General features: G+C 36.9%; 1 protein-coding gene across 3 annotated transcripts in view; it reads left to right on the top strand.

Moving 5' to 3' along the window:
* The window catches only part of CWF19L2 (CWF19 like cell cycle control factor 2), a 103,451-nt gene that overhangs the window by 30,113 nt on the left and 60,284 nt on the right, over nucleotides 1-13,054 (top strand). For all 3 annotated transcript variants that reach the window (XM_034409464.2, XM_034409455.3, XM_087894646.1), the window contains 7 exons: nucleotides 139-258; nucleotides 4,037-4,156; nucleotides 6,085-6,169; nucleotides 7,392-7,507; nucleotides 8,691-9,361; nucleotides 10,754-10,850; nucleotides 11,530-11,625. In XM_034409464.2, the coding sequence (XP_034265355.2) occupies nucleotides 139-258; nucleotides 4,037-4,156; nucleotides 6,085-6,169; nucleotides 7,392-7,507; nucleotides 8,691-9,361; nucleotides 10,754-10,850; nucleotides 11,530-11,625 (1,305 nt within the window). The remainder of the gene's footprint in view (nucleotides 1-138; nucleotides 259-4,036; nucleotides 4,157-6,084; nucleotides 6,170-7,391; nucleotides 7,508-8,690; nucleotides 9,362-10,753; nucleotides 10,851-11,529; nucleotides 11,626-13,054) is intronic.

Below are 13,054 nucleotides of genomic sequence, written 5' to 3'. Positions count from 1 at the left end.
CTGGATAGCTAAGATAACTCTCTTATTTGTATAGAAAAGGAAATAGGTTTTTAAATGACTTTTATATTGTTTCATTGAGTGTTAAAGGCCCCTACAATCCTCTAAAACACATATGATTATTTGAAAATATGTTCTTAGGGTTCATCAGAAGAATGGGTGGAAGCGCCTGTTGCACAATCTTCTAACCCTGAGCAGACTTGGAAGGCGAAGAAAGAACAATCAGAAGAAGAAACAGTGGAAAACCCTACATCAATTCAGGTAAGCATCCTTTTTGTAGATGGGAATTGTGCTTAACATTTGAGGAAAGAAATCGACAATCAGCAGGGAAATGTCAAACTTGGTTGCAGGGCCAGGATTTCTTGTTTTTCCTCGGATTGGGAAGATTTTTTTTTTTAAAAAAAACAATGCTAATCCTATTTTAAGATGTATCCTGCATCTTTTGTGTGATCGTGCCTCAAGAGATTCAGTTGGCTCCATCCCTTCTGAGATTTTGGAAAGCTGTAAAAATGTGGCTCTTTTCCTGGGTACAGAGGTTGAGAGGTTAATTTGATCTGTGAGACTGATGTATCCTCTGCAAACAATTTATGCTGTCCTTGGTTGTCACTATTTATATGTATTACTATTGATTGCAGTTGTAGTTTCTGTTAGCTTCTCAGAGTTGCCATTGTGCTATAGTGATGATCATATAAATTGATTAAAATAAACAAAGCAATAAGAGACAGGCAATCATTTCTGTGATTTCCCCCCTCTCCCCCACAATCGTAATTGAAAGTTCAACATGATTGCAAACAAAAATTAACAGTCCAGGGACAGAAAGTTTCAGACTTCCCTGGGGTGGTGATTTTTTTTTAAAAGCCTAGAATGCAGATCTTAACGTTCTATAAGGATAGTTGATAGATTTCTATTTACTAAGTTCACATTTTTTAAAACCAGAAAGTGGTTCACGGTATTCTGGACATTGGCATATTCAAGGAAAAAAAAGAGTGTTACAGGAAACACCAGGAAATTCCATCCTTGATATTTCTAGCTCTGACTACATGCAGTCCTAGATCCTAGAGATTGATTGTGTGCCATCAGAGTGACCATATAGACACATTTCTTCTCCTCCTAACTTGATCCTGTCTTCCAATGCTACATGAATTGCCATTGTAACTGAATCCATCCACACACACACCTCCTTGTGACATCGTGTAGTCCTTACCTTGGACTCCTACCTCTTTGTGTTACTTCCTGGGGGTTACAACGGTAATCAGGACTGCTAGGATAGCCATCACTAAGTAATATGGTCATGTGACATAGCTCTTTATGATTGAATCATCATCCCAATTATTGTTGTAACCCAATGGTTACCTATATTTCTTGTAATTAATAAAAAAAATATTTTGTTTCTTGACCTGCTGCTGAAGAAAAAAGTTGTGGAAAATATATGTGATTGTGTCTGATTAGAAATGAGAAGAAAACTCCTATTATATGAAGAAAAGCAAGTGATTGCAAAATTTGGAATGAATTAGTTGGTTTCTGAATATAGGAAGAAGAATATATGAAGCAGATAACATTCTCTGATTTTATCACAGTGATTCTTTTTATTTTAAGGGCATAGATATGATTTTCCCCACCCTACTGTTAATGCTGACAGAATCAAAATAAATGTAATGAACTTTTTAAAATTTTCCAATATTTATTCTCAATCTCTTCCCCCTCTCTTTGAGAGAGAGACAGAGAGACAAGCTGTTAGTAAATATTTTTCTAAAGAAAGTAAAACAATTAAATTTGAAATGTGCAGTAGAACCACAATCCTTAGGGGCATAAGGATAGCATTATGCAGAAATTCTTTTCAGACTTGAAAAGGGCAAAGAGCAAACATTTTACATTAAACAATAGGCAAGTTTTTTTGAGGATGAGCATTCCACCATTGGAGCTGCTTCTTCCACAGAGGCAGAAGAATTTGGAAAAGTCTTCGGCGATTCAGTGTAGAGGCAGATTTTTAAAAACTATATTTTATTTCTGACTCCTTTTATTTTATTTATTTATTTTATTTATTGAATTTGTATACCGCCCTACTCCCGAAGGACTTAGGGCGGTGAACAGCCATAGAATAAAACATATAAATACAAAATTTAAAATAGAATAAAACAAATTAAATAATTTGGCTGAACAAATTTAAAACCCTAATAATTTAAAACCAAATTTAAAATTTCTATTTAAAAGGGGAAAAATTTAGGTCAGGCCAGCTTGATGAAATAAGAACGTCTTGAGCGCGCGATGGAAGGTACGCAGATCCGGGATCCTCCGTATCTCTGGGGGGAGCTCGTTCCAGATAGTAGGTGCCCCCACAGAGAAGGCTCTCCCCCTGGGGGCTGCCAGTCGACATTGTTTGGCCGACGGCACCCGGAGAAGCCCCTCTCTATGGGAGCGTACTGGTCGGCGGGAGGCTATTGGTGGTAGCAGACGGTCCCGTAAATAACCAGGAAAGGTTCAGGAATGATTTGGGATTAGTATCACATCTTAAAATATAAGTAAAATCAGCTATAAGCCTACATTAATATGCTTACCAATTATTTTTTTTATTAGCGTATCCCTTTAAAAAGTACCGTTCACAAAACATTTTTACAGGGCTTTTGGGAAAATTTAAGGCTGACTCTTTTCCTGTAAAAGAAATATTTTTCACCTTTGCTGGGTCAGTGCTGAGTCCTGTGTGCTTGACTGCCCTTGCAGGATTTCTGAAGGCAAGTGTACATGTATGGCTTGGCTACAAATGTAAATAGGTTGAGTTCATTTCAAAGCAGTGCATGAATTGCTGATATTATAATGCTTTAATGTTTATTGTGGGTTGCGGTTGCCAACTATTTTAATACTTTTGAGAATGGGAATTATTAATTAAAATAATGGGGGCAGATCTGTTAATTATTCTCTTCCTCTGGATCGTGAATATTTTCTCATATTATTTTACTTCCATTGGTTCTGGAAAATTGTTTTTCTTGAAAGTCTATGGAGATTCTCAGTCATCCCAGGTGATGGTTGTCCGAAAAGTGCTTTTTTCAAGAGGCAACTGGACTTTCTGTTTTTTTCTTTGAACACGTTTCGCTTCTCATTCAAGAAGCGTCTTCAGCTCTGACTGGATGGGGCAGAATGGAAGGATTTATATTCCTTGCAGACAGCTGGTCATATGCATTCTTTTAGTGGCTCATCAAGGTCACCTGAAGGTTGATCTGTGTCATCAGGGTCACCTGAGTAGTGCAAATTGGTGTGGAGCCTTCTTGGAATTTGTTGAAAGGACTGTGTTGTAGATTGGAGATAGATGATGTCGTATCCCCCCCTCCCCCCCCCCGTTGAGAGAAGGCTGTTCAATTTTGACATAGATGGCCTCTTAGGACCCCTGTGATCCTCTCTGTCCAAAATATGGACTTTGTTGTCTTCAAAAGAATGGTCTGTGTCCTTTAAATGCAGATGGAAAGGCTTTTCTTGAAAGGCTTTCAACATGGCCCTTGACGTGCAAATATTATTCAGAGTAGCCAAACAAATGTGTACATTTACTGAATTCATCTTAACGGTTCATCTGACATTTGGACAGCTTGAGCAGCTAAATATTGTAAGAACTATATAATGCACCTGCCCCATGATGCCCGATTGAATAAAGCAGATAAATGAAATGGTGTGCATTGCGTATCAGCAATGTTCCAGCATCCTGTAAAATTGTCAAAATATGAGACTCTTAACAGAGAAATAAATTCCCAGTTTTCATATACATTTGCATACATTCCTATTCTCACATGATCTATTGTCGTTACTTAAAATGCATTCGTTAAAACGTATGTATGGAATTAAAAAAAAAAAGATGGATTGGGCTAGGCTTATGAATTGCTGCAAGATTGTTAAATGAAATTATTTCACTTTTAATGTCTTCAAAACACCCGTCAACTTTCTTTATTCCACAGCCTGTAATTTCATTTTTTCTGTCATTTATCTCAAAAGTTAACCTGTTGCTGATTTTGGATCTCTTTTAATAAGAAAAAAGATGTGTTTCTTTTTTTCGTAGAGGGATGAATGGATGACCTTCGATTTTATGTCTGTGAAAACAGTGTCTTCAGCAGCACTGAAGGCTGAAAAGCAAAAAGAAAAAATATTGAAGCAGCAGAAAGCCCAGGAAAATGAACAGGTAGGTTTGGTTACTAATTGATTAAAAGATTGCAAGGGACCAGCCAACAGCCAGAATGTGTATTTCTTCAGTTATCAGTTATTAATTTGTGGATTCAATTCTCCTGAGAGCCAATTCAGGTTTTCATGCTTTATTTATAATATATGTGTAGCCATAGGGCATTCCATCCAGCCCTATTAAGTATTCTGCTTGTCTGGTTGATTCTTGCCAAAAAATGAAAATAAAATCCTAGGAGCAAATGAAGCCATACTTTTCGTGATGTATATGAATTAGAAAAACAGAATGATTTTAATATAAATAAAAGTAACATTAAATCAATTTCTTTGCAAACAAAATGCATGGGCCTTCGCTGAATTTTAATTAGATTACTTTGGCTTCCTGTTTGTTTTTAAACTAAAAAGCTTGAATTATTTTATTGCTGGCTACGAGGCCAGTGTTGAATTGTGGTTTCTTACTTTTAACTGTATTTTATTTATTCATTATATTAATGGGTGGAATGTCTTATGGCTACACATATATAACAAATAATGCTTTTTGTTAATAATTGACTTATGCCATTGTAATGTGGTTCGGTCAAACATATATATTTATTATTTATTAGCTGAAATAAGTTAAAGTTTTGGGGTACTTTTTCAATCTTAGTTAGAGTACAAAATTAGCAAGAGCAGTAGCATTTTACAGCACTCTCTGGTTGGTTTACAATATCAGCATTTTTTGCGTATTGCCACCAATAATCTGGTTCCTCATTTTATTGACCTTGGAAGGATGGAAGGCTGAGTTAACCTTGAGTCCCATCAGGATCAAACTCCAGGCTATGGGCAGAGTTTGCCTGCAGCACTGACTTAACCACTGCACCATGTTAGAACATACAACACAGAACAATAGGGTTGGAGGGAATCTTGGAGGGCAACCCCTGCTCAAGCAGGACACCCCTTTGCCATTCCAGACAAATGTCTGTCCAGTGTGCTCTTGAAAACCTCCAGTGATGGAGTACTCACAACTTCTCTTCCACTGATTAATTGTTCTCACTATCAGGAAATTTCTCCTTAATTCTAGGTTGGATCTCTCTTTGATAATCTTCCACCTATTGCTTGTCTTGCCCACAGGAGAATAGGTTGACTCCTCCTTCTCTGTGACAGCTCTTCAAGTTCTGGAAGATTATTATAATATCACCCTAGTCCTCCTCCTTTTTGTTAAACTAGACATATCTTGTAGCTCAATAGTTGTTCATATGGTTTAGCCTCCAGATCCCTTATCTACTTTGTTGCTCTTCCCTGCACTCTTTCTAGGGTCTCCATTTCTTCTTTTTCTATCATGGTGACTATTAATTAAAATTAATTAATCTTCACAATGTGACCAAATTAAGTAAATACGGAAAAGATAGAATATGATTCTCTAGGATTGTGATGGCGAACCTATGGCACACGTGCCCAAAGTGTCACACAAAGCCATGTCGACCGGCACGCACAGTCTTGCCTGTTTGTCTTCTGGGTTTCTGGTGCACGCGCGATGATCAGCTGTCCTTTGCGCATGCGGCAATGGCAAAAACCGATGTGCGCTGGCCAGCTGATCGTTGGGTGTGCATGGGCTCTGGAACCCGGAAGTTTGGCTTTTCTGGAGTACGATCCCTTTGTGCGCATGGCAGTGCCAAGAACCGGCCGGCGCATGCATGCCGACCAGCTAATCATCAGGCGTGTGTGCCAGAACCCAGAAATTCAGCTTTTCCGGAGCACGGCCTTGATGAGTGCATGCATGCGCAATGTTTCCGCACGACCTTTTTGGCACTTGATGCTGAAAAGGTTCGCCATCACTGCTCTAGGATTTGTTCCAAATGATAGTAGAGGTAAAGTAAATTTGATGAGGTACAAACGTTACATCCATGAAACTATTAACCATGTAACTTTTTGTTTTTTTGAATTGTCAAATAGTTGCTGCTTTCAGAAAGAGAGCTGAACCCATATTGGAAAGATGGTGGTACAGGCTTACCAACAGAAGTATCAACATCAGTAAAAGGTAACATTGTTCTATAAATTTTGACAATGTCTGTCTGTCTCTCTCTCCATCTCTCTCTCTCTCTTTCTCTCTCTCTCTCTCTCTCTCTCTCTCTCACATACACACACACACACCCCTTCATTATTATATTGATAATGAAGAAAATAAAATTAATATTAGTTGGTAATGATACCTTCATTAAAATTGTAGCTCATAACCGCAGAATATTTTAACTCATTTCGTTTTCTTGTAATCTTAAGAGCTTGACCTTCAGAATGTTCAGAATTCATCATGAACTAATTAAAAAAAAAAGCAGATTGTACTCAGACACGATTGTTGTCGTCTCATTTGGCCTGTTTCATTCCATTATACAAATTGCAGCTTTAAAATATTCAGGGGCTGAACTTTGTGAATCCTATTTTAAATAAAGTACACCAAGGGTGCTATTTGGGGCAGAATATTATTTATGTAACCCTTTTTTCATGTCTCTGCTTTCTCCTGTAGGCTATTTGATCTCCTTGTGGAAAGAGCAAACACAAGGGTGTGTGAGTGTGTGTGTGTGTATGTGTGTGTGTGTGTGTGTCTGCCCGCATGTGTGTAATACTATTTATAAAATTATGCAAACTCTGTGATGTGCTAAATGGTAGAGATGTTTGCTGAGTGGCAAATAGTGATGTAGGATGGAAAAAAAAAGCCTAACTTCACAATGTTTGCAGCTTAAGTTACTTAAATGTCAAAATGCCAGAAGAAAAAAATACTGAAATTACATGTGTCAAGAGCTGAACTTTATATGTTTAGATGTACTTCTAAATAAAAATTCATTATAACGTGAAAGGACCCTAAGATTTATTTTATTACAACTACCTTCCTTGCTGAGTTTTTTTTTTTTTCCTCATGCATTTCCATTATATGTTCCTAGTTATTTGAGTAAAACCAGAATAATAGTTTTCCCCGTGTGGTTATCCACTGAATATGCTACAAGAGTGATCAGTGAGAAGTTACAGAATTCATTTCTTCCAGTGTTTCTCTGTTTACCTTCAAAATTAGGTGGACTGTGGTTTTCAAATGCATGTAAGAACATGAACACAAATGGGAGAAATGTACCATTGTTAAGAATATTTCTGACTGGACTAACATGTTGCAACTGTGAAAAACATCATATGCAGTTAGCACTAAGGTTATTAAGGTAATTGTATTACATTTCAGAATGCAAATACTGTTATTTACTATCCTTATTCTGTAGCAACAACAGTAGAAGATGGTGGATTAAGCTGGCTAATGAAATCCTACGAGAGAATGAAGGAGCAGTCTGAGAGAGAAAAACGAGGCTTGGAAGAAATTGTAGCTGAAAGATATGGGGTAAGTGCTGAGAGGATGATGATAGTGAAAATATTTATGCAGGAGAGGAAAAATATGAAGCTTCTCAGTAAAGTATCAATAAATCAATGTCTTAAGTAATACATAGACTAATAAAAATGGGCTTTATTATTTGGGATGGTCAGAGTGCTGTCTCACAAATACCAAAATCACAAAAAACTTAAAAAATATACTTTATTCATGCCTAATAGAGTTGGTCCTCAACTTACAATAGTTCATTTAGTGACCGTACATTTAGTGATTTATGACCATTTTTCAAACTTAATGACCGCTGCAGCATCCCCATGGTCACACGATCAAAATTCAGACGCCTCACAACTGGTTCATTTTTATGACGGTTGCAATGTTCTGCGGCATGTGATCAGCTTTTGTGACTTTTTGACAAGCAAAGTCATTGAGGAAGCCAGATTCATTTAACAACCGTGTTACTAACGTAACAACTGCAGTGGTTCGCTGAACAACTGTGGCAAGAAAGATCGTAAAATGGGGCAAAACTCACTTAACAAATGTTTCAATCCGCAATGGGCTCAATTGTGGTTGTAACTCGAGGACTACCTGTACTCTTCCCCCTGAGATCCCACAGGGCCTTACCTTCCTAGCCTTCTGAAATACCTTGAAGATCTGGCTTTATTCCCAATCACTGAGGCAGTGTAAGGTTAGATATGCTTCTCTCCAAATATTTCTGCCTGTTTTTTAAGATTTGGCACAATTGACATGTTCCTGCAGCTAAGATTGGATATTTAATTTGATAGTTGCATGGCAGTTGCATGACATGGTGTTTAATGTTGCTTTATTATGTTTTTTCTCTTTGATTTTTAAAAGATACCTATTATTTTATATCACCTAGAATTTCTTCAGTGATTGAGCCAGCTCTTAAATTGATTGAAAAGTAAACAAATCCCTCTCTTCAGCTATAAGGCTCACTAGAACAATTCTGCAAAGATCTAAGTAATTTGACAAATAAAAAGAGTGATTGAAATCCTGAGTTTCTTGGAACATTTAGGTAAAAATGAAATATTTCATAAGTTATCACCAGGTTTGTGAAACTCAGCGATTTCAAATGATGTTCATTTCGAAGTTAACATCACAGGCTTTTCTTTCATGTGTTTATCTTAATAGTATTCTCTTTATACAAATAATATGTGCTTTTTCCTCTGTCTTGCAGTCAGTAGAGCTATTTCATTCCAAGTTAAGAGAAGCTGAGACAGCTGCAGTTCAAAAAGAAAATGATAGAAAAGACTGGCAAAAATGCAAATATTCAGAAAGCAAGCGTACTTCAAGGGATGGCAAACAGAAGCAGGAGGAAAACAACCTAGAAAAGTTTTCATGTAAAGAACAACTTAAAGAGAAGTATAATAAAGTATGTTCTGAGGAACCAAAAAATTACAGAGGAAGTGAACAGACGGAAACCAAAAAATCAAGGCCAAGTAATAAAGAATCTACAGCAGCAAACTGGACTTGTACAACCAGAAAAGATCCTCATCTATTAAATCATTATGAGAAACCTTTCTCAAGCTCTGTGAAAGCTGCATTTCTGAAACCTAGCAGTGATGGTGACAAAGGAGGCAGGCAGCAGAGAACTTCATCCCAATTATTGACTCCTCGTTTTATGAGCTGTGGTTTCCGGAAACCTGTTGATGATGCTAATGTGACCCCAAGATGGCGCAAAGCACAACCTAAGGATGAAATTGGAAAAGCAACTCCAAATGAAAAATCTTCGGAAACAAATAAAGCTGTTACCAGCAAGGAGGAAGAGACAAAAGAGAAAGAAGAACAGATCTCGGAAGCTGCAATGGAAGAAAAGGAGCTAGTGGACAGTAAACCATCATGTTCCAGGTATCTTCTTGTTTTGAAGGAGAGGATGGTTTTATAGTTGCACGACTGCTTTATTGTCACATTTTAAATTTATCTAAATATACATACATTAAGATATGCTTGGAATTTTGGAATCGTACCATGGGCATTCTCATAAAATGGCAACCATGGACACCTTGAATGTTCAAAAAATGGTTACCATTTTTTTTTACTTAAAATCAAGCCAGAGAAATTACTGCCCTGCATAATTTTTAATTCTAAGAAAATTGGCTTGTTTCCTTGCATCCTTGTTTTAATGACCATGCCTTGTTTATGACTAATGCCTTGTTTTAATGACTATGGATGTTTTGTTTAACAACTGCAGTGGAAATGAGGTTGTACGTCCATTGCGAATCAGTGATGTCTCACTTAGTGCCTGCATTGCTTAACAATGGAGTTGCCACTCCTGATTGTAGTTGTTAAATGAGGAATACTTCTAATAGGTTCTGAACTGGAAGTTTGTATATAGATACTTCATCCTACATACAGTATATATCCACTACAAATGATTTACAATGCTAGAAAAATAAAGAACGTCTGGGATAATTCCATAATAATTTATGGATGACTAAATGTAAGGAAACAGTTTACTTTGTTAAGGAAATATAAACTCTGGTTCCTTTTTATGAGAAATGTATCATGCAGTATGAGAGTGTCTTTTTTAAGAGAAGATGGATTGATTTTCTTAGTAATATGTAAAATATTTTGTTTAGTAGGTTTTAAGTTTTAGATTTTATTATGGATTCATGCTAATCTTGAATGCTGCACTGTTTCTTATTAAAAAATACAGTATAGAAACTAATGAAGGACCAGGTTATATAAGTAAAGAATAATTCCTGTCATTCAGATGTCCAGCTACAATTTCCTCATCTGTGATTTGTTCACACAAGCTGGTAAGGATAGCATTTGCATTCAGTGACATCTAGAAAATACAGTTTCCCAATATTAGTAGTGGAATATAGCTTGTAGAATAAAGAAGATGGAGCACTGCAATAGAATCTTGCATGTTTGCATATTTCCTGAGGCTATGGCAGAGATCACATGTAATCTTTTAAAATTAGCATTAAAATTAGAAAACTGACTCTAATTTGAGATTTCAAGTAATGTAGCAAATGTTCTTAACAAATTTTAAAGGCTTTTTTTTTTTTTTTTACACATATTTACAAGTGAATATAGTTGGCTGTAAAATACTCGGGGCCTAAGATGAATTTTCTGAATGGACCTTCCTGCAGGACGGTCATAAGCCACTTTCCCCCAGCTAAGTTATCAAGTTTAGCTGGGGGAACAGTTATCAAGTTTAGCTGGGGCTGAGACAGTTGAATGGCACATTCTCTTTTTCTCCATGTGTAACGCCCCGTGTTTGCATTTGACTAGATCTGTTTCAAAGGATGAGATGCCTCTCATTCTCAGTGACGAAGAAATGAACAAACTGGGAGCCAGGATTGTAAAAGCAGAATTGATGGGAAACAAGGTGTGTGATTGATTTTATTAGATTTTTTTTGGTCTTATATTTTTAAGATAACTATGATACAACACTTTAAGATTCGTCGTTGTATTCATGTTGGAAGCACCAAGGCACTTCTGGGTTAAAAGGATTAGCGGTGACATTACCAGGGACACCCACTTGGGACCTCCTTTCATGTCCCCATTAATGAGCTCACCAAAGTGATACCTATTTATCTACTTGTGTTTGCACGCTTTCATACTGCTAGGTGGGCAGGAGCTGGAACAAATGACAGGAGCTCACCCATCAGCACTCGGATCTCGAACTACGAGTTTGCAGATTGTCAACCCAGCGTCCTAACCATGTGAGCCACAGTGCTCCACACTTTAGACTAATTGTGCAATACTGTTCAAACATTATAGCCCCCAAATAATGAAAAATTAACTAGATTTATGAAAATATTTTATAAATGGTGTATCTTTAGAAGCAACTTTATGCTTGATTTCATAGCATTTGATTTATTGCTGTTAAATGTTCATCAGCTGGAATCAAGAGCTTTGCTTATTTATAATGACACTTCTGTTTACATAGCATCAACATTTACTTTATAGGAAAAGCTTGAAAAATTATTCGGAGAATATTTTAGCACAAAATGCATTGTATGTTTTTAAAAAGTTACATTGTGCAATATTTGTTCTGTTTGAAGGATTTAGCTGCAAAACTTCAGTCTCAGCTTGATAAGGCACGCATGCTAAAGGACAGTGACAGTGGAGCACAAGCTAAAGCTAGAAAAACTGATGAGGTAAGAAAAACCGATGAGGTAAGGGGGTATGCATGATCTTGCATTCATTTTCGATTAGTGCCTTTGGAAACAAAAGATTTAATGACAGGTGTGCAGCACCTAAGCACTGTTAAATATAGTTCCTAGCATTGGCAGAGAATCCCTACAAAACAATTAGAATTTATAGTGTGTAGTAAAATATTAGCCTATGAAGGCAAGCTGTGAAAAGACATTGTTCAGTGTTTCAGATCTTAGAATGGTGGCATATCTGGTAATTTTAAATAATATAACCATAGAGTTGCTTATCACTTATATTTCAGAGTGTATATTGTTAGTTTGCCATAAACTTGTATAGAGTCTACATACAAGAATTTTCTGATTTCTGTATACATACTGAAAATAGTATGCATATATGATTAATCATACATATATGATTATATGATTATACATATACAGTACATACTGTAGTCTTGGGAATTAATTTCCTTTTAAAGGTGCATGGACTTTTTGTTTGTCTTAAGCTTACTTCAAGATTCTGAGACCATGTTTCTACCAAAGATCTTGGTTAGTTTCTCAGTTGTTTTAAATAGTTACTTATTTCTCTTGAGAAAATAAAGAGCAAGAACAGTTTTGCAGTTCTCATGATGTGATTGTTAGTTATATGCAATGGGGATATGGAAGGAAAGTGGCTTTAAGGAGCTAGAGGGCAATGTTTTATGTACTTGTTCATAAAAGAACTGGAATTAGGGTTGCTAACAAAATTGCTGATTAAAAATCAAATCATTTCAAAAGAAAACAAAAGGAAACAATGTAAACAAAAGCGAGGAGTTCCAAAAGGGGCAAAATAAATAAATAAATATCCCGACTATGATGAAAATGGCAGTGTGATTCAATGCAAGAAGGCAGGGGTGAAATCCAGCAGGTTCTGACAGGTTCTGGAGAACCGGTAGCAGAAATTTTGAGTACTTTGGAGAACTGGTAGTGGAAATTTTGAGTTGTTCGGAGAACCGGCAAATGCCACTTCTGGCTGGCCCCAGAGTGAGGTGGGAATGGAGATTTTGCAATATCCTTCCCCTGGAGTGGGGTGGGAATGGAGATTTTGCAATATCTTTCCCCTGCCATGCCCACCAAGCCACGCCCACCAAGCCACACCATGCCCACCAAGCCACCCCGACAGAACCGGTAGTAAAAAAAATTGGATTTCATCACTGCAAGAAGGCATCCAGTGATGCATTTTAGGGCAAAAAAAAATCTAACATTATTCCATATATGCTGATGGTGTTTTGCTGGTGGTGACTCCTAAAGATAGATTTTTCTGGAAATTGCATTTTGCTTTCCGATGTGTCAGCACCCCCCCACCCCCAATTTTAAATAACAGTGAGTAAGGTTTATGGTAAAAACCTATTTGTTACAAGGTGTGATTTCAAAGAGGTGGTGATGAGAAACTTGT

This window comes from Pantherophis guttatus, chromosome 5 (assembly GCF_059756535.1).
Source record: "Pantherophis guttatus breed Tessera chromosome 5, ASM5975653v1, whole genome shotgun sequence".
NCBI lineage: Eukaryota > Metazoa > Chordata > Lepidosauria > Squamata > Colubridae > Pantherophis > Pantherophis guttatus.
The sequence above is the reverse complement of the archived record's forward strand: the minus strand, read 5'-3'. Positions and strand labels throughout refer to the sequence as shown.